General features: G+C 39.0%; 1 protein-coding gene across 1 annotated transcript in view; it reads left to right on the plus strand.

Annotated features, from left to right (window-relative positions):
• The first annotated feature begins 1,211 nt into the window (after positions 1–1,211).
• CFAP70 (cilia and flagella associated protein 70) overlaps positions 1,212–21,368 on the plus strand; it is a 101,793-nt gene continuing 81,636 nt past the window's right edge. Inside the window, 4 exon segments of the mRNA XM_079793053.1 lie at positions 1,212–1,303; positions 2,491–2,677; positions 16,290–16,388; positions 16,560–16,639. Coding sequence (XP_079649179.1) covers positions 1,241–1,303; positions 2,491–2,677; positions 16,290–16,388; positions 16,560–16,639 — 429 coding nt within the window. The 5' untranslated portion in view covers positions 1,212–1,240.

The raw sequence follows: 21,368 nt of genomic DNA on the forward strand, positions 1-21,368 counted from the left end.
CAACCGAGGTACATGCCCTTGACCCGAATCCAACCGGGACACCCTTCAGTCTGCGGGTGGAGGCTCTGTCCACAGAGCCAAACCAGCTAGGGCGACTACTTGTCTTTAAGCGGGTAACTGAGCACTCAGAAAATTAGTGAATATTAATAATGCCATTTGTGCTTTGCTTCATAGGTTAAACAGTTTTACTGTTACAGTGGATATTCACAACAAAGGTGAAACAGGTCAGAAATTTTATTATCCATTTTACAGAAGGTGAAACTGAGACTTGGAGAAATTAGACATTTGTCCAGGGTCAGTCTAGTAAAGACCCAATTCATGTGGCACTATTGAAAAGGAAAGAAGAAAACGAACACAAAAGGTCATTTCAAACGTAAACTGTGCTAGGTTGTCAGGGCCACTTAGCCTTGAAGGACCCTGGAGACATGGTGTTGAACAAGTGATATGAGACTTTTAGGTGAATGGGAAAATGAAGGCGGAGCTGTGAAGAGACAGAATAATGTTAAAGTCTGGGGTCAGCAAGAAGATATCTCATTATTTTGTACCACCAGTCCTAGACACAATTAGCATAGTATATCCTAAGTAGACGTTTGAATTGCATTAAGTTCCACTTTGAATTGAGTCAGAAAACATGACCTTTAAAAAAACACACAGATATCCAATTTATTTTTGAAATGGTGTCCTCAGTGTTGTAAAATAATTAAAAAACATCTTTGACTAAATAAGACATATGTGAGGGCTTTTTCCAGTGGACTAACCATTCTATGTGTCTGCTTCTTTCCTGATTATACACACACACACACACACACACACACACACACACACACACACACACCTGGGAGATTAAATAACCTTCGAGTGGAGTTTTGCACTTTAAAATAAAAGCTACCAAAGAATACTATTAAGGATTTGGGGAATGGGAATTGGGGAGATGGCATTCTACCCTCTCTGTCCTGTGATAATTTGTGCTTAATGGGTTAGTTACATGTATAAGGATCCTTTTAGCACTAATCAGTGGAATCATCCTTGTGACCAGCTTCCTAAAGCCCTGCCCGTCTAGCAGCAAAGGTTGGAAAGGCTACAAAACAGTGCTGGACTATTGCATTTCCCTAAGTTCTCCCCGGGTGTTGGTTATGAGTAATGTGAGTACTTATGCAGCTATGGGATATGAGGGGACAGGTTCATTCATTATGTTTACAGGGACCAAAGAAGACCAGAGGGACTTTGTTCAAGTGCTGATATGGAGCAGATCACATCAGCAGGAAAGCCTGTGCAGATCACTGTGATAGATGGATATGAATTGGTAAAGTTATTTTTGGAAATCTGAGAAGTCCCTAGTTTATTCATACTTCTTGAAAGTATATTTATCTTTGAGCTCAGATCTCTCTTGTCAAAAATCTGTGGGTTGAGGAAGCTGTGTTGGGAGCACAATGGGAAGGAATGGAGTTTTGCATCATCCTGTATCACCAAACCTACTGGCTGTGCATAGCAATGGCCCTTCCTTCTCATTGTTTCTCACTGATAGTCTAGAATCAGCAGTTCATATGACTGTGTGTATAAAATACCTGGCAATTTGAATACTAAATTTAACAGGTAAAATAAGTCATTTTTGTTTTCCTAGACAGCAATTCATTCCCTTTTCCTGAAAAGGATCTGAAGTTTTCCAGAGTTTCCCTTATGATTAATTTCATTTGATGAAGTTAAATAATAAGACTACAATATGTTATAACTATTAAAAATTATAATAATAATGAAATGGCAAAATATTCATTCAGTATTTAGTAAAAAGCTCTTTCCAAGCAGGATGTAATAAATGTCCTCTACTTTGTTTTAAAAGGTATATATACATATGTGTGCATATATATACACACAGAGAAATACACATATGTATTCACAACAAAACACTAGAAAAAATATTTGAAAATGTTAATGGTGCTTGCATATTAGAGATTACAGGTAATTTATTTGTTTATTTTTTAAAATATATTTTTATTGATTTCAGAGAGAAAGGGAGAGGGAGAGAGAGATAGAAACATCAATGATGAGAGAGAATCATTAATCTGCTGCCTCCTGCACACCCCACACTGGGGATTGAGCCCACAACCTAGGTATGTGCCTTTGGCCAGAATCGAACCTCGGATCCTTCAGTCCGCAGGCCGACGCTCTATCCACTGAACCAAACCGGCTAGGGCGGTAATTTATTTTTTATGTGCTTTTCTCACTTTTCCACATGTTCCACAATATAATTTTATAAACATAATGAGTGTTATTTTTTAAAAATTTCAACATAATGGCATTTAAATACAATGTTGCATTTAACTACAATTAGATTTGTTTAATGACTTTCTACCTACTTCTTTTGTATTTGTAATATAGCTTGATATGGGAACATGGAAAATGTTATTTAGTTCAAGTAAAAATGGGTTGCCAGATGTGTAGAAAAATTCTCTATTTGAGTATAATTGTAAAGTAGTATGTTTCTATCAACAGAAAGGTTCTAAAGGAGATACCCCAGTTACCTTTATTCGTGCAGAATTTAATCAGGCAGTTCTGGGAGACTCAGCAAAAATTACCGTTTCTTCAGAAGGAACTGCAAAATACAACTTCACTAGCAGTTTTGAGTTCAATCCTGAAGGAGGAATCACTTTAGATGACCTCGCGCACAAACCTGTGTTCTGTAAGTCCTTGTGGCTGTAAAAATGTTAATTACATGAGTATGTTATGAGGAGATTCTGAGATGTGATAGTAGATGTTGTTGGGACAGATGAACACACCTTACCTTTTTAATCTAGGTATAACATGGTATACTTTGAGAGCTACCTGCTCTGGTTCTGACCTAATAGTTTTAGCTAGTTTGTATCAAAGACCTGTTGATATATGACTAAACTTTGCAGCCCTTATCTCCTAAGCTGAGTTGGGAGTTTTTCTTTTGTATTCTTGTCTTTAGGGTTGCCAGATTTAGAATAAAACAAAAAACAAAATTTGGGACATACTTATACTAAAAAAAATATTAATTGTTTATCTGAAATTCAAAATTTTAAATAGGCATCTTGTGTTTTACTTGGCAACCCTATCTATACTTCTGTATACTCACCATACTGTCTAGCAGTTGTTAATTTGCCTCCCTTGCTAGAGGAGGCAGTTTTTGAAATCTGGCCTGGATCTTATTTATTTCCGAATTTCTACTGTCTAGAAATATCTGAAACATAAAAGAGCTAAAAAAGTGTTTGTTGAATGAATGAATGACTAAGTGGATGGATGGTTTCCTTATTCATACTGCTACAATTTCTAACTACACGGTATTACCAGTAGCATCCAGACCATGTGTTCTGATCAGAATACAACCATCAACAACATTAGAAATCAATAACAAAAAGATAAGAAAAGAATCCATTAGGAAAATTTAAGACACTCTTATGAATATTTCATAGGAAAAAATTTAAAAAACATAATAAAAAATGTAAAACATTTAGAATCAATAGTAAATGCCAAATATCAAAACTTGTGGGATATAACTGACATAGTACTTACTGAGATACAGTAGTCTGTCCTTATCCAAGACCCCCAGTGGTACCTGAAACCTCAGATAGTACCGAACACTATATATACTATGCTTTTCTCTATGCATACATACTTATGATAAACTTTATAAATTGTGCACAGAAAGAGATTACAGCAATAACTAATATTAAAATGGAGCAAAAGTAACAATGTACTGTAATAAAAGTTATGTGAAATAATGATTTCTTAAAGCAAGTACTGTGATACTCTGATATAGTTGGTATGTTATGGAGGTGGCTAATAAGTGCCTATTGGGCAGGTGGCATACACAGTGTGGACATGCTGGACAAAGGGGTGTTTCCCATCTTGAATGGGGTAGAGTGGGATGGCACGAGATTTCATTATGCTATTCAGAATGGTATGAAATTGAAAACTTATTGTTTGTTTCTGGGATTTTTCATTTAATATTTTCAGACTGTGGTTGACCTTGAGTCACTGAAACCACAGAACATGAAACCATGAATAAGGGGGACTACTGTATAATCTTAAATGCAGTCATTAGAAATCAAAAGGATTTAAAACAGAAATTGTATCTCCAAGAAGATGGAATAGACATACTTTTCCCTATTCCTCTCACTAAGTACAGCTACAAATCGTAGACATTATATATAAAACAAACATGAGAGACTGAAAGGTGGAGAGAAGGAAATTTGAGACTGAGAAATTGCACAGTGGTGAGGTCCTTGGGTTTTCTTTTTGCTTATATGTCCCAGATTTGAGGCTGAAGAAGCCAGCAACCTGGAAACCCTAGTGGTGCAAACCAAAAAGTCCAACAAAAATCTGCTGTCTCTACCCAAAAGACCAGGAAAGGGGCAGTCTAGAAAGACAGGAAACTTTTAGACAGCAACTGCTCTGCTGCAGCCAAATGTCAGAAAGAAACTGTGGTCCCACCCACCTCCAATCTAAGTGGGGAACCTGGACTTTCACTCTCATAAAGCTGAAAATTGGGTGCCCCAATACCCTAGCTAGGTGGTGTCAGAAAGATCCAGTAAGGAGCTGGGACTTCGTTGCCTTCTGGTAATGAGCTCCCTCTTTCACCATATGGTTTTAGTGGAGAGCACCTGGAGAATCTAGACTTCTGCCCCACTCTGGTGGTAACAAGGTGCTCCTCTATTCCCCACTGGGATGGTGTCATAGGAGACCTAGTGTCGGGTCAAGACTTTCACTGAACACTATATATACTAGTGGTAATGAGTCTACACCACTGTGGTATCAGTGGAGAACAGCAAAGAACCAGATTTCCCATTCCCCCTCAGCAGTAAAGAGCAGCTCTCCCCCTCAAGTATGGAGGCTGAGTGGGGAACCTATACTTCTATCTCCACCTGGCAATAATGAGGCAGTGCCCCTCCTGTTACTCTATTGGAGTGCTGTAAAAAACCCAGCTAAAAGAGACGGTTTAAGTAAGATCCAGAGTTTCAAAATGTAATACAAAAAGTCCAGGTTTCACTTGAAAAATCACTCATCATATCAAGAACTGGAAGACCTCAAAGTGAATTTAAAAAGACAATCAGCACATTAATACCAAAGTGAGAGGTATGTTAGAGTTATTAGACAAAGATTTTAGAGAAGCCATGATTTTTAAAAAATGCTTCAATGAGCAATTGCAAAACATGCTGGAAACAAATGAAAAAGATAGAAATACTCAGAAGAGAAATAGAAAGTCTTTGAAAAAAATAGAAGATTTAAAGAAAAACCTAATAGAAATTTTAGAACTGAAAAATATATTAACCACTATGAAAAGCTCAGTGAAGGGGCTCAACAGCAGAATGGAGGGACAGGGGAAGAAATCAGTGAATTGGAATATAGAACCATAGAAATTACCCAATCTGAGTAATTTAGAGGAAATAGACTAAAAAAAAAAAAAAAACGAACCAAGTCTCATAGGACTGTGGGACCATGACCAAATATCTTAAAAGTACCATTGGAGTCTGAGAGGAGAGGTGAAAGAGGGTGGAGCTACAAGTAAAGCCTGAAAACTTGCCAAATGTGGCAAGAGACATAACTCTATAGACTCAAGAAGCTGAACTAACTCTAAATAGGTTATACTAAAAAAAATTCATACGAAGAAATATGAAAATTAAAGGTATAGAAAAAATTTGAGAGCAGAGGAAAACAATTAAAATGGCATCGATTTAAATAAATAAATAAATAATAAATAAAATGGCATCAATTTCACGGTCAGCATGGCTCAGCCGTTGAATGTTGACCCAGGAACCAAGAGATCACTGGTTCAATTCCTGGTCCCGGGTTGCAGGCTTGATCCCCAACAGGGGACATGCAGGAGGAAGCCAATCAATGATGTGTCTCTCTTCTATCTCTATTCCTCTCCCTTCCTCTCTCTAAAAATCAATTTTAAAAAACATTTTTAAAAAGTCATCAATTTCTTTTTAAAAAAAAATATATTTTATTGATGTTTCACAGAGAGGAAGGGAGAGGGATAGAGAGTCAGAAACATCGATGAGAGAGAAACATCAATCAGCTGCCTCCTGCACATACTGGGGATGTGCCCGCAACCAAGGTACATGCCCCTGACCGGAATTGAACCTGGGACCCTTCAGACCCTTCAGACCTCTATCCACTGAGCCAAACTGGTCAGGGCAAAAAAAGTCATCAATTTCTCATCAGAAACCATGGGGGATAGAAGAAAATGGCATAATATTTCTAAGGTGATAAATGAAAAGAACTGTCCACCCAGAAACCAATGCCCAGGGAAAAGATATGAAGGAGAAACCTAGACTTTCTCAGATGAAAGAAAACTAATACTGTAATATGTCACTAGCAGAACTAGCCTAAACGAATGCTGTAAGACATTCTCTAAACATAAAGGAAATGTAAAAGAAAGCACTAGGAACACCAGGAGAAAAGAAAGAATATGGTAAGCAAAAAATTGAATAAATCAAGTTTTCCTTCTTGAATTTTCTAAATTGTGTTCAACAGTGGAAAGAAAGTATAATACTATCTGATGTGGTTCTAAATGTATATCGAGAAAACATTTCATGAAGTTATAAATAGGGAAGGCAAAGGCACATAAAAAGAGGTAAATTTTCTATATTTCATTTGAACTAGTGTAGTGGTTGGCAAACTCATTAGTCAACAGAGCCAAATATCAACAGTACAACGATTGAAATTTCTTTTGAGAGTCAAATTTTTTTAAACTTAAACTTCTTCTAACGCCACTTCTTCAAAATAGACTTGCCCAGGCCGTGGTATTTTGTGGAAGAGCCACACTCAAAGGGCCAAAGAGCTGCATGTGGCTTGCGAGCCGCAGTTTGCCGAACATGGAACTAGTGCAATAATGAAATGTGGACTGTAATAAGTAATGATATAGTGTAATACCCAGAGCAACAACTAAAAAATTATACAAAGAGATATATTCAAAGGTATTACTGATAAATCACAATGGAATTCTTTAAAAATATTTAAGTAACCCACAGGAAGGTAGAAAAAAAAGAGAGAGAGAAATGAAAAAGAGGACAAACAAAAAAAGTCCAGGAGACTTAAACCCTAATACATTAATAATTACGTTGTTATTTCTGCAGGATTACAGAGTGAATAAAAAAATGACCCAACCATATTCTGTCTATAAGAAACTCAGAACAATATAGTCAAGTAAAACGTAAAAGGATAGAAAAAGATATTTCATGCACACACTAATCAAAACAAAGTAGAAGTGACTACACTAGCATCAGATAAAGCAGATTTAGCAAAAAAATAAATAAATAACCAGAGACAGAGAAGTTCATTACATAATGGTAAAAGGGTAAATCCACCAAAAGGACATAGCAATTCTAAGTAGGTGTGCAACAGATAACAGCTGCAAAATATGTGAAGCAAAACTGATAAAATTGAAAGGCGGAATAGACAACACAATTATAGTTGGAGATGTAAACATCTTTAAACAAATTCTAAAATAATTAGAAAATCAGCAAGGATATAGGAAAACCCAACAACACCATCAATCAACTAGGTGGAATCAATACTTATAGAACACCCAACAATAGCAGAATATACAGTATTACAAAAACCCACACACCATATGCCAAAACCATATCCTGGCTCATAAGCTTAACAAATTTAAATGGATGAAAATAATGCCAAATGTGTTCTCTGACAATAATAGTATCATAGTAGAAATCAATAATAGAAAGATAATAGGAAACTCTTTAAACACTTGAAAACTAAAATTGCACTTTTAAATAATCCAAGTGTCAAAGAGGAAGTCTCAAGGGAAATTAAAAAATATACCATCGAACTGAATGAAGATAAAAATACTACATATTAAAATTTGTCAGACATAGCTAAAGCATTGCTGAGAAAATTTATAGCACTAAATGCATACATTAAAAAAGAAAAATTTAAAACCAATAAGCTCTCATTTCAAGAATCAAGAAAAGAAGAGCAAGAGAAACCCAAAGCAAACAGAAGAAAATAATCAAGATAAAATCAGCAATCAATGAAATGGAAAAATAAAAATAGGGGAAATTAATGAAGTAAATAAAATAGCTGGTTATTTGAAAATATCAAATTCAACAAATCTCTAGGGAGGGAGGAGAGAGAGAGAGAGAGAGAGAGAGAGAGAGAGAGAGAGAGAGAGAGAGAGAGAGAGAGAGAGAGGAGAGAGGAGAGAGAGAAAGAGAGTACAAATGATGAATGATCAATATTGGGAATGAAATGGAATTAATACAGATGCTGCAGACATAAAGAGGATAGTGAGGAAATATGAATAACTTTACATACATAAATTCGACAATGAAATGGACCAGTTCCTTGAAAAACACTAACCACAAATCATCCTATATGAAATAAAGTTGGCCTATGACTATTAAGGAAATTGAATTCATAATTACGGTAGAAATCTCCAGAACCAGACAGTTTCACTGGAGAATTCTATAAGTTTCTTTTCTCTAGCTACTTTTAGGATACCTCTTTGTCTTTGATTTTTGACAGTTTTATTGTGGTGTATCTTGGAGAGATCTTTTTGAGTTTGTTTTGTGACATGTGAGGTTCATGAACTGGGATACTCAAATTGTTCCCCAAATTTGGAAAGTTCTCAGCCATTATTTCTTTTAATAACCTGTCTTTCCCCTTTCTCCCTCTCTTCTGTAACTACAATATTTCACAAATTATTTCTTTTTTAAAAAAATATATTTTATTGATTTTTTACAGAGAGGAAGGGAGAGGGATAGAGAGTTAGAAACATTGATGAGATGAGAGAGAAACATCTATCAGCTGCCTCCTGCACACTCCCCACTGGGTATGTGCCCGCAACCAAGGTACACGCCCTTGACCGGAATCGAACCTGGGACCTTTCAGTCCGCAGGCTGACGCTCTATCCACTGAGCCAAACCGGTTTTGGCAAATTATTTCTTTTGATGGTATTCCATGATAACATAGGCTTTCTTCACTCTTTTTCATTTTTTAATCTTTGTTCTCCTCTAACTGGGTAATTTCAACGTAACTGTTTTCTAACTCACAGATTCTTCTGCTTGATTCCTTCTTCTGTTGGTGCCGTCTATTGCATTTTTCATTTTATCCATTGTACTCTTCAGCTCCAGAATTTGTTAGGTTCTTTTTAAAAAAAAAAAAATAATATATATATATATTTATTGATTTAAGAGAGGAAAAGAGAGGGAGAGAGAGATAGAAACATCAATAATGACAGAGAATCATTGATCAGCTGCCTCCTGCACACCCTCCACTGGGGATCAAGCCTGCAACCGGACATATGTCCTGACCTGGAATCGAATCATGAGAGAGTTCATAGGTCAACGCTCACGCACTGAGCCATGCTTGCTGGGCTGTTTGGTTCTTTTTATGATTTCTATCTCTTTGTCAAACTTCTCATTTTGTTCATGCATTCTTCTCTGGGTTTCCTTGAACTGTCTTTCTGTGTTTTTCTTGAACTCATTGAGTTCCCTTAAAATTTATATTTTGAATTCTTTATTGGGTAATACGCAGATCTACGTCTTTGGGGTCAGTTCCTGGGAGATTACTGTGATCCTTTTGTGGTTTCATTTTTCTTTGATTTTTTAAATATTCCTTGTGGTTTTGCGTTGCAGTCTTTGCATTTGAAGTAGCAGTCACTTCCTCCAGTCTTTGCTTACTGCTTTCAGGAGAGTGAAATACCTTCCATTTGCCCATGCTAGGGATTCTGAGGCTTTCTCAGACCTTCTATGGACATGCATGCTTCTTGCACCCTCTTGTGGCAGAATTTTTAAATGTGTTTGGATTCTCTCTCTCTCTCTCTCTCTCTCTCTCTCTCTCTCTCTCTCTCTCTCTCTCTCTCGATATATTTTTATTGATTCAGAGAGAGGAAGGCAGAGGGATAAAGAAATAGAAACATCAATGATGAGAGAGAGTCATTGATCAGCTGCCTCCTGCACGCCCCCCACCCAGATCAAGCCCCGAACCCGGGTATGTGCCCTGACCTGGAATTGAACTGTGATCTGGTTCATGGGTCGTCGCTCAACCACTGAGCCACAACAGCCAGGCTATATGCATTCTCTGGATACTGCAAACCACCAGGCTGAGTGCTGTCAGCCCTTATCCCCTTTTGTTTTCTAAAAAGAGCGGTGCTAAAGTTCAAGTCTGTGGTATCTCCCCATCGCCCACAGATTCAGACCAGCTTTTTACATGCACTTACTAACCTTCTGCCATAGCTTACTCTTGCAGCTGCTATCAAGAGAGCTCTTAGGCCCCTGGCTGGTTTGGTTCTGTGGATAGAGCATCAGTCTGCACACTAAAGGACTCCAGGTTTGATTCCAGTCAAGGGCACATGCCCGGGTTGCGGGCTCCATCCCCAGTAGGGGCTAGCAGGAGGCAGCCGATCAATGATTTTCTCTCATCATTGATGTTTCTCTCTCTCTCTCCCTCTCCATCCTCTCTGAAATCAATAAAAAATATATTTAAAAAAGAGAGAGCTTATAGGGAGCCAGCCACTGCATGGAGGATGTGTGTGTGTGTGTGTGTGAGGCACATGGAATATTGGGGGTGCCCATGGGCTAGTTTTGGGATCCAAAGGCAAGGCACCCCCCACAGCTGGTGGGTGGGCTTCCTGATGGAGTCCATGGTACAATTTGTAGGATCCATATCTCTTTAATGTTCTCTAGGCATCCTATCTGCCACTGTCCCAGATTCTTCCTTCCTCCCTCCCTACCTCCACCCCGGGTGATGCAGCTCATGTTTAGTAGTCTGGATGGGACAAGAGAGAGACTGGACCATGTGGCAGCATCCTGTACAGATGGGGAAATGGGTGCTCATTCACACACTCTAACTGTCCTTCATAGGAGCAATCATGGGCAAAGAAGTTTTGGCTCTGAACTGTGCTGCCTTGGGGATGGAGGATGCAGCTAAAGTCAAACTGCTGTTCTTACCTTCTCCAATGCATGCAAACTCTCCCCTCCCCTCCCTTGCCTGCCTGCCTTCCTTCCTTCCTTCCTTCCTTCCTTCCTTCCTTCCTTCCTTCCTTCCTTCCTTTTTCTTTTTCTTTTTTGCTCCAGTGGTATGCTGGAATTTCTCTATTGGGAACCTGTACAAAGGCTCTCTCATCTGTGGGTGATTGTTTAAGGCAGGGGCTTCCAGGGGTTCCTGGACTCCAGGTGAGTGTGGCTGGAACTGGTTCATGGGCCACTGCAGGGTCCACAGCTGGGACTTAAGTCTGCCTAATACCTGGCACATGGGTATGTGAAACTCCTTCTGAGTTTTTTGGAATGTGGTATTGGATCCCAGAGCTCCTTCAGAGGGACTGTTGTCTGTGGATGGATGCCAGTTTTTGTTTTTGAGATGGAGAAATGATGAAGTATGTATTATTCAACAATTTTGCTAAAAAAAGCAGTTTCTATATTTTGTTAAAATTAAGCTGCTATAAATTCAAATTAGAGTGTTGTAACTTTAGGATGCTAATATCCATGGTAGCCACAAAGAAAACAGCTATAGAATATACACAAAAGAAAACGAGAAAGGAATTTAAACATGTCACTTAAAAAAAAGAAACAACTAAACACAAAAGAAGACAGTAATGTAGAAAATGAGGGGCCAAAGTGTAGAAGGCATATAAAAAACAAATAGCATAATAACAGCAATAATTAATTAATCTTATCAATAATTAATTTAGGTATAAATTGATTAAACTGTACAATCAAAGACAAAGATTGGCAGCATGGGTAAAAACACAGGATCCAACTATATGCTGTCTAGAAGAGACTCACTTTAGATCTAAAGACACAATCAGGTTGAAAATGAAAGGGTGAAAAAAGATATTTCATGCAAATAGTAATCAAAAGAGATTTACCATTGCAACAAAAAATTAAGATACCTACGAATAAACTTAACCAAGGAGACAAAGGATCTATACTCAGAAAATTTCAGGACACTAAAAAAAGAGATAGAGGAAGACATGAACAAATGGAAGAATATATCATGTTCATGGTAGAATCAACATTAAAATGTCCATACTACCCAAAGCAATCTATAAATTCAACGCAATCCCCATTAAAATTCCAAAGGCATACTTCAAAGACCTAGAACAAATTCTCCAAAAATTCATCTGGAATAAAAAAAGACCCCGAATAGCTGCAGCAATCTTGAGAAAGAAGAACAATGTTGGAGGGATCACAATACCAGATATCAAGCTATACTACAAAGCCACTGTTCTCAAAACTGCCTGGTACTGGCACAAGAACAGACATAGACCAGTGGAACAGAACAGAGAACCTAGAGATTGACACAAGCCAGTATGCTCAATTAATATTTGACAAAGGAGGCAAGAGCATACAATGGAGACAAGACAGTCTCTTCAATAAATGGTGTTGGGAAAACTGGACAGATACTTGCAAAAAAAATGAAACTAGACCACCAACTTACGCCATATACAAAAATAAACTCAAAATGGATAAAGGACTTAAACGTAAGATGGGAAACCATAAAAATCTTAGAAGAAGCCATAGGCAACAAAATAGCAGACATCTGTTGCAGCAATATCTTTATCGATATAGCTCCTAGGGCAATGGAAACTAAAGAGAAAATAAACAAATGGGACTACATCAAAATAAAAAGCTTCTGCACAGCAAAAGAAACAATCAACAAAACAACAAGAAAGCCCACTGCATGGGAGAACATATTTGCCAATGTTATCTCTGATAAGGGTTTAATCTCCAACATTTACCAGGAACTCATACAACTTAACAAAAGGACGATAAACAATCCAATAAAAAAAATGGGCAAAGGACCTAAATAGACACTTTTTGAAAGAGGACGTAAGGAAGGCCAAGAGACATATGAAAACATGCTCAAAGTCACTAATCATCTGAGAGATGCAAATCAAAACAACAATGAGGTATCACCTCACACCTGTCAGAATGGCTATCATCAACAAATCAACAAATGACAAGTGCTGGCGAGGATGCAGAGAAAAAGGAACCCTTGTGCACTGCTGGTGGGAATGCAGACTGATGCATCCACTGTGGAAAACAGTATGGAGTTTCCTCAAAAAATTAAAAATGGAACTGCCATTTGACCCAGTGATCCCACTTCTAGGAATATATCCCAAGAAAACAGAAACACCAATCAGAAAGGATATATGCACCCCTATGTTCATAGCAGTGCAATTTACAATAGCTAAGATTTGGAAACAGCCTAAATGCCCATCAGCAGATGAATGAATTAGAAAACTGTGGTACATCTACACAATGGAATACTATGCTGCTGTAAAAAAGAAGTAATTCTTACCATTTGCAATAGCATGGATGGATCTGGAGAGCATTATGCTAAGTGAAATAAGCCAGTCAATGAACGATAAATACCACATGATCTCACTCATTTATGGTACTAAATGATAATAAAGGACATTACAAACTTGAACAAAAATAGACAGAGGCAAAGAAGCATCGAACAGTCTGTCAAACTACAGCGGGAAGGTAGGGGATGGTTGCGGGGGTAAGAGATCAACCGAAGGACTTGTATGCATGCATATAAGCACAACCAACAGACTCAAGACACTGGGGGAAGGGGGACAAGGATAAGTGCTGGGGGGTAGAGGAAGCCGGGGGGAGGTCAGTCGGGGAGGTGGAAGAGACATATGTACTACTACTTGTAATACCTTAAAAAATAAAATTAAAAAACTAAAAAACTAAAAAAAAAATATTACTCTTAAAAAAAGAGAGAGAGAGAGAGAGCAGTTGTGGCTACACTAATATCAGACAAAATTAACTTCAGATAAAAAAAGATTACCCTAACTGGTTTGGCTCAGTGGATAGAGCATCAGTCTGCGGACTCAAGGGTCCCAGGTTTGATTCCGGTCAAGGGCATGTACCTTGGTTGCGGGCACATCCCCAGTAGCGGGTGTGCAGGAGGCAGCTGATAGATGTTTCTCTCTCATCGATGTTTCTATCTCTCCCTCTCCCTTCCTCTCTGTAAAAAATCAATAAAATATATTTTTAAAAAATTATAAGTTAAAATAAGACATTATATATTAACAAAAGATTCAATGCAGCAATAAAATAAAATATTTATAAATACTTATGTACCTAACTAGAGGCCCAGCGCATGAATTTCATACGTGGATATGGTCCCTAGGCCTGGCCTGCGATCAGGGCCATCTTCCCCAGCTGTCCACAGCTGGCCCCGACCCCTGCCGCCACCCACCCTGGTTCCCTGTTCGTCATCTGGTGATCAGTGCTTGGCAGCTGGGGGAAGGGACTGAGAGGTCGGCTGTTCCCGCCTGCTTGCTGGCCCCGCCCTGCCCCCACAGCGGGTGGCCATCAGGTGATCGGAGCCTACCAGTCGGGGAAAGGAAACAAGAGGTGATCAGTGCGCCTCATAGTGACTGGTCCAGTGGTTGTTCTGGTCATTCTGCTGTTAGGGTCAATTTGCATATTACCCTTTTATTATATAGGATGACAGACCATCTATAATAATAAAAGTATAATATGCTAATTAGACTGGACAGCTGAATGACCTTCCAGATGTCATTTTGGACATCCTTCTGGATGAAGCTGCAGCGTCGGAGGCCAAGACAGAGGCGGTTAGGGGCGATTAGGCAGGCAGTTGAGCAGTTAGGGGTGATCAGTCAGGCAGGCAGAGTTGTTAGGGGTGATCAGGTAGGCAGGCAACTGGTTAGGGGTGATCAGGCAGGCAGGTGAGCAGTTAAGAGCCAGTGATCCCAGATTGTGAGAGGGTGCAGGCAGGGCTGAGGGACACCCCCCCCCCCACAACTCCATGCACAAATTTCGTGCACCAGGCCTCTAGTTAAACTATATAAAGCAAAAACTGACAGAATTGAAAGGAGAAATGGATAGTACTACAACAGTAGTTGGGGACTTCACATATCTCACTCATAGTAATAGAAAGAACAACCAGATAGAGGATAAGTAAAGAAATAGGGAACTTAAACAATACAATAAACTACTTATATCTAAATGACATACAGAACACTTTACCCAACAAGCACAGAATACACACTCTTCTCAAGTGCACATGGGATATTTCAAGTACAGAACATATGTTGGGCCACATATTAAGTCTTAATACATTTAAAAAGATAACTTAAAAAGTATCTTCTACAAATACAGTGTCATGAAGTTAGAAATCAATAACAAAACTGAAAAATTCACAAAATTGTGGAAATTAAACAACACACTTATATTTTTTTATTTTTATTTTTTAAATATATATATTTTTTATTGATTTTTTACAGAGAGGAAGGGAGAGGTATAGAGAGTTAGAAACATCAATGAGAGAGAAACATCTATCAGCTGCCTCCTGCACACTCCCCACTGGTTATGTGCCCGCAACCAAGGTACATGCCCTTGACCGGAATCGAACCTGGGACCCTTCAGTCCACAGGCCGACGCTCTGTCCATTGAGCCAAACTGGCTAGGGCTAAACAACACACTTTTAAACAAATGGTTTAAAGAAGAAATCACAAGGAAAGTTATAAAATGGAAACACAACATACCAAAACTTAGGAGATGTAGCAAAAGTGGTGCTAAGGGGGACATTGATAGCTCAAAATGCTAACATTAAGAAACAAGAAAGATCTCAAATCAACAATCTAACTTTTCAACTTAAGGATGTAGAAAACGAAGAACATGCCCTAGCTGGTTTGGCTCAGTGGATAGTGCGTCTGCTTGTGGACTGAAGGGTCCCAGGTTTGATTCTGGTCAAGGGCATGTACCTTGGTTGCAGGCACATCCCCAGTAGGGGATGTGCAGGAGGCAGCTGATCTGTTTCTCTCTCATTGATGTTTCTAACTCTCTATCCCCCTCTCTTCCTCTCTGTAAAAAATCAATACAATATAAAAAAATAGCAAACATTAAAAAAAAGAGAGACTCAAGGGACATTAACTAATTACAATGTGTGAACCTTGCAAGCAAACTGTAAAAAAAAAATGCTATTGAGAGACATGAGGTTGAATAAAAGAAAAGGAATACCATGTTCTTAGACAGGCATGCTGAACATTATAAAGATGTCATTTCCACTAAACTTATCTGTAAGTTTAATGTGATTTTTAGAAGCTGCTAACATTATATATATAACTAACTTTTTTTAATTACAGAGTTGTCACAGAAAAAATCGCTAAGGTGGTCCAGTATTTTCCAACAATAATGGTGCCTTCTTGGGTGTCACATTCATTTCTCTTAAATTTCTTTGATAATGCACTGCTTATTGCATCTCAGTTATCTGATAAATGAGTTAGACATGCTCTCATTTCTTTGTTTTGATTTTCCTAGTAACTATGACTGAAGTTTTACCAAAGGAAAAGAAACAGAAAGATGAGAAGACCTTAATCCTTGGTCAAGCTGTGGTAGACCTTCTTCCTTTAGTGGAAGGTGAGATGTATGATTTGCTCAAAAGCAGATATAACAAGCTTCATAAAATTTAACTCCAGTGAAATGCAAAGAATCAGCCTCATTGAATTTGAGGGATTTGATGGAAAGATGAGCACATTTATCTTGGCCTAGCCCTTCCTTTTTTGGCTTGACTTGGTCTTCTTTTTACAGGAGAGAGTTCCTTTGAAACAATCATCCCACTGCACCCTGTTCCAGGCTCTCCCTTAGAGCCTCTTCAACCAGGTGTTAAGGTAATCAGTTTTAACTGTCAACATTTCAGCCTGCCATTCAGTCTAACAAATCTGTCTGGTGTTAAGGTTCAATTCAGTTGAGTCCAAATTATCAGGCACCTTCTTTTTACAGGCACACATAGTGCTAGGTTCTGGTAAACAAAGATAAATAAGGCAGAGTCCTAGTTTAGGAGTCCATAATCTACATATTATTGATTTTAACCCAGTGTGATTAAATGGTGGGCCAAGGCACCTGGGCACAGAATAGGTATCAGTTACTTTGCCCAGGTACCTAAGGTAAATGTAGGGAAGGCTTAAACATGGAAATGCCTCTTGAGCTATGTCTTGATGGATTAAATAGTACATGAATGCAGGTAACATCCTTTCTGGCATGGTAGCCTGCCTCTGGTTATTGGATTGGTAGGATGTGTCACTAGTTTGTCTTGACTGTGTTTCCCATCCCCCCAGGGGATCAGTAGCGTCTGGGGGTACTGTTTGCTGCTCTGGTGCTGGTGCACTCACTCTCAGCAGATACTACAGCTGCCTTCTGTTTTGACAACTAAAGGAAAAAGGAGGGTCCAACTGATCCAACTATTCTGACTGCAATTCTCCAATTAACCGTCACTATAGGCCCCTTTATGCTTCTTGTTGATTCTAACCTTGGAGCTGCCACAATCCACTCCTGAATCTGCTGTGGTCTTCTTATTTTAGGATGTGATTGGTTTCTTCTGTTTTTGTTTTTGTTTGTGTGTGTGTGTGTGTGTGTGTGTGTGTGTGTGTGTGTGTGTGTTTGTTTTTGTTTTTAGATCTGATTTAATTTGATTTCTATCTTTCAATGATTCCTAAAAACATATAGGTTAGTGATGGCATTTCTTTTTTTAAAATATATTTTTATAAAAAATAAATAAATAAAATATATTTTTATTGATTTCAGAGAGGAAGCGAGAGGGAGAGAGAGAGAGAAACATCAATGATGAGAGAGAATCATTGATTGGCTGCCTCCTGCACGTCCCCCACTAGGGATCAAGCCCGCAACCTGGGCATGTGCTCTTGGCTGGAATCGAACCCAGAACCCTTCAGTCCGCAGGCTGACACTCTATCCACTAGGCAAACCAGATAGGGCTGATGGCATTTCTTATTTTCTGGAGTTATTATAACATTATCTTTTAATTGGATATCCTATATAATAAAAGCCTAATATGCAAATTGACCAAACGGCAGAACAACTGGTGGAACAACCGGTCACTATGATGCACACTAACCACCAGGGGGCAGATGCTCAATGCAGGAGCTGCCCCCAGCCTGCAGGCCCCAGGCCAGCCAAGGTGGGTGCCAGCGGGGGCCCCCCCCCATCACCCCGCTGGTCGCCCCACAGATTGGCCCTGATCACTGGCCAGGCCTAGGGACGCTACCTGTGCATGAATTTCATGCTCCGGGCCTCTAGTAAAGATATAATTTAGTATCTATCTGTCATTTCATGTGATTTGTGCTGGAAAGAGGTACATATTTGAGCTCAGTCTGACTTCTTTGGTTCAGTCTCACAGCCTATGTACTGTTGATTTTCCTTAGGTACCTATAGAAGAAAAGTTAGTCAAATGGATTGTCAGTCCTCATGACCTTTGCTCATAATAATACTGTTTACATGTTTTATATACTCAAAGAAAAAAATATATGACAGTTAATTTCCATTTGCTTGAGAGTTCAGTTTAACTAATTTTATATTTAAGCAAGATTCCGAGACTAAAATTATATAAAACCTGCACTTGGAAAGGAGATTCCAATTCACCTTCCAATATTCCCTGTCTTGATTAATACAAGTTAGAAACCTTAGGGACATTTACTTCTCTTCTCAGAGACATATTGACCAGAGGTGTCAGATTCTTCAGTGACTCTTTCTTAAAACCTTTCCTTCCTTTGATGTTCTGATTTCCTACTCACTTACCGTAGCCTTTTCATGTTCCTGCACTAGATCTCTCCTCTGCCTGTCCCTTAAGTACAAAAGGTCTATTCTTGGCCACCAACTGTTCTTTGTGTGCATACTCCTGGGGGTGGTGGGGAGTTATCCATGATTTTAAAAGCCACCAGTATGTTGAAGACTTCTAATTCAACAGCTCCAGCCCAGACCCCTCTCCTGAATTCCAGAATATCAGCCTTTACAACCACCTGCTGGATTTCTCTAATGATATCACATATCACCTAAAACTCAACATTCTGAACTAAACTCAGTATCCTCCCTTAAACTTACTCTTGCTTTTATCTTAGTTATTTTGACTAGTGGCATCACCCATTTGTGAAATCATAGGACATAACAGAACCTATGTTACATCCATGACTGCTCCTCCAGACCCTAAGTACAACCAATTTTCAAATCTGTCTCTCACCAAATTCAACCTTTTCTATATCCTAAGCACCTTTGGACTCTGTCTCCTTAGCTTCATTCATACTTTATTGTCTTACTAGAGGCCCGATGCACGAAATTCATGCACTTGGGGGGCGGGTGTCCTTAAGCCTGGCCTGCACCCTCTTGCAGTCCAGGAGCCTTTGGGGGATGTTTGACTGCAATGGAGGCGGGAAAGGCTCCTGCCATTGCTGCTGCGCTTGCCAGCCGTGAGCCCAGCTTCTGGCTGAGCAGTGCTCCCCCTGTGGGAGTGCACTGACCACCAGGGGGCAACTCCTGCATTGAGCATCTGCCCTCTGGTGGTCAGTGCATGTCATAGTGACTGGTCTTTCTGCTGTCAGGCCAAAACCAGCTCTCAGATATCCCTCAAGGGGTCCCGGATTGCGAGAGGGCGCAGGGCAGGCCAGAGGACCCCAACAGTGCACGATCGGGGCTGGGGAGGGACAGGAAGTTGGAAAGCTGGTGAGGGACAGCGGGAGGGCTCCAGGTGGTCCGTGCATGTCATAGTGACTGGTTGACTGGTCCATTGTCTGCACCCTGGTGGTCAGTGCACATCATAGAGAGGGGTTGAGCGGCCTTAGCATATCATTAGCATGTTATGCTTTGATTGGTTGAAAGGCTGACTGGATGACCAGACACTTAGCATATTAGTCTTTTATTATCCTATTAATAAAAGTCTATGTGGTTGTGACACCCTCACGCCATGATACCCTCACGCCATAACGAGCAATCACTAGGAGGATGCATGCGCAGCAGGTGTGCACAGGTGGGTGGCTCCGGCCTACCTCTTTGGGGCAATCCATCGAGGAGCCCCGGGTGGGTGGGCGGGGCCTACCTCTTTGGGGCAGTCGATAGTGGGGCTCCTGCACTGTGAGAGGGTACAGGCCAGGCTGGGGGACACCCCCCCCCCCACCCAGTGCACGAATTTCATGCACTGGGCCTCTAGTATAGGATAATTGCTCACCTGAAACATTATAAGTAGCCTTGTAACTGCCCTTACTTCCCTCTAGTTCATCCTTCCCACTCCTTGCAGAGTGACTTAAAAGTGAATATGATCACATCTCTTCCCTAGCTTAGCTCTGTGCGGTTCATAGATTCACCCACTGCTTTCATGTTAAGGTCCAGATTCCTTAGCAGGCTTTATGATATGAGCCTGCCACTTGTTTAATCTCATCTCTCAGCACTCTCCTCCTTGTGCTTTATATTTTAAAATCCTGAACTACTACTTACACCTGAACTGAGTACAACATGCTGTTTCAATATCACTTTACACAAAACTCTTCTTTTTGTTCAGAGTTATTCTCTCTTTTCTTCCTGTGCTTATCGAGATTCTGAATTCCTGTTCATCTTGTAAAAGTTAATTCAGATGTTACCATCTCTTACTCCTCCCCTCCCCAATAATTAATTATTCACTTCCTCATTGGGCATTTTGTACAGGTCTTTATTATCAATCATGGAATTATAGCATGAATTCCATGATGAATGAGGCCATGTCTTCTTCATCTTTATATTTCTAGTGCTATAATAAAGTGCCTAACATATAAGTACACATTTTAAACCTACTTTTTATTGTGTACTATATAAAAATATCATATATTCATATATGTCTATACCTACATATGGATATATACATATATATTTGAAAAAATAGTTCTTATTAAAAAGCACTACATTTACCAAATCAGAAATTCTATTGGAGAAATAACTTGGGAATTTCCCATTAGCACGGATACTAAATTCTTTAATAACAATATTAATTGTTCTTATTAATATTGACTTCTAAGAAATAAAATGAAAAGAACAAATTCTTGTCTCTTCTCTGTTTTTTGTTTTTTTTTTAAAAAAAAACAACCACTAGTTGTCTTGACTGCCCTACTTGGGTACATTATTAACGTCAAATTCTTGGTAGCCCCTCTAAAAAAGTCATTCTTTTTGCTTACTCATGCTGCCAAAAAAACAAATACCTTTTTATATTTGAAAAATAACAATATATTAAAGAATATGATTTTCAAATATTTCATAAAACAAAGTTTTTTTAAAAAGCACTACATTTGAATTACAGAATAAACATAAAATATAGACTAGCAAAAAAAGTACTCCAGTCTCACTCACTCATGTGCAACCACTATTAACATTTCAGTATAGAACCTTCCAATTCCTCTTCTATATGTATTTGTATACATACTTGACCTGAGCATGGTAGAAGGGAAGCACTATAGCTTAGGTTCTTTCCTTGGCTCTATCTCTGTCCAAATAACTAGAGAAAGTTATTTGAATCCTCTGAATGAAATAAACTTGACCATTTTTACCTTGAACAGTTATATAATATTCAAAGGAGATAAGGAAAAAATA

The sequence above is a fragment of the Cnephaeus nilssonii genome (assembly GCF_951640355.1).
Source record: "Cnephaeus nilssonii genome assembly, chromosome: 16".
Lineage (NCBI taxonomy): Eukaryota > Metazoa > Chordata > Mammalia > Chiroptera > Vespertilionidae > Cnephaeus > Cnephaeus nilssonii.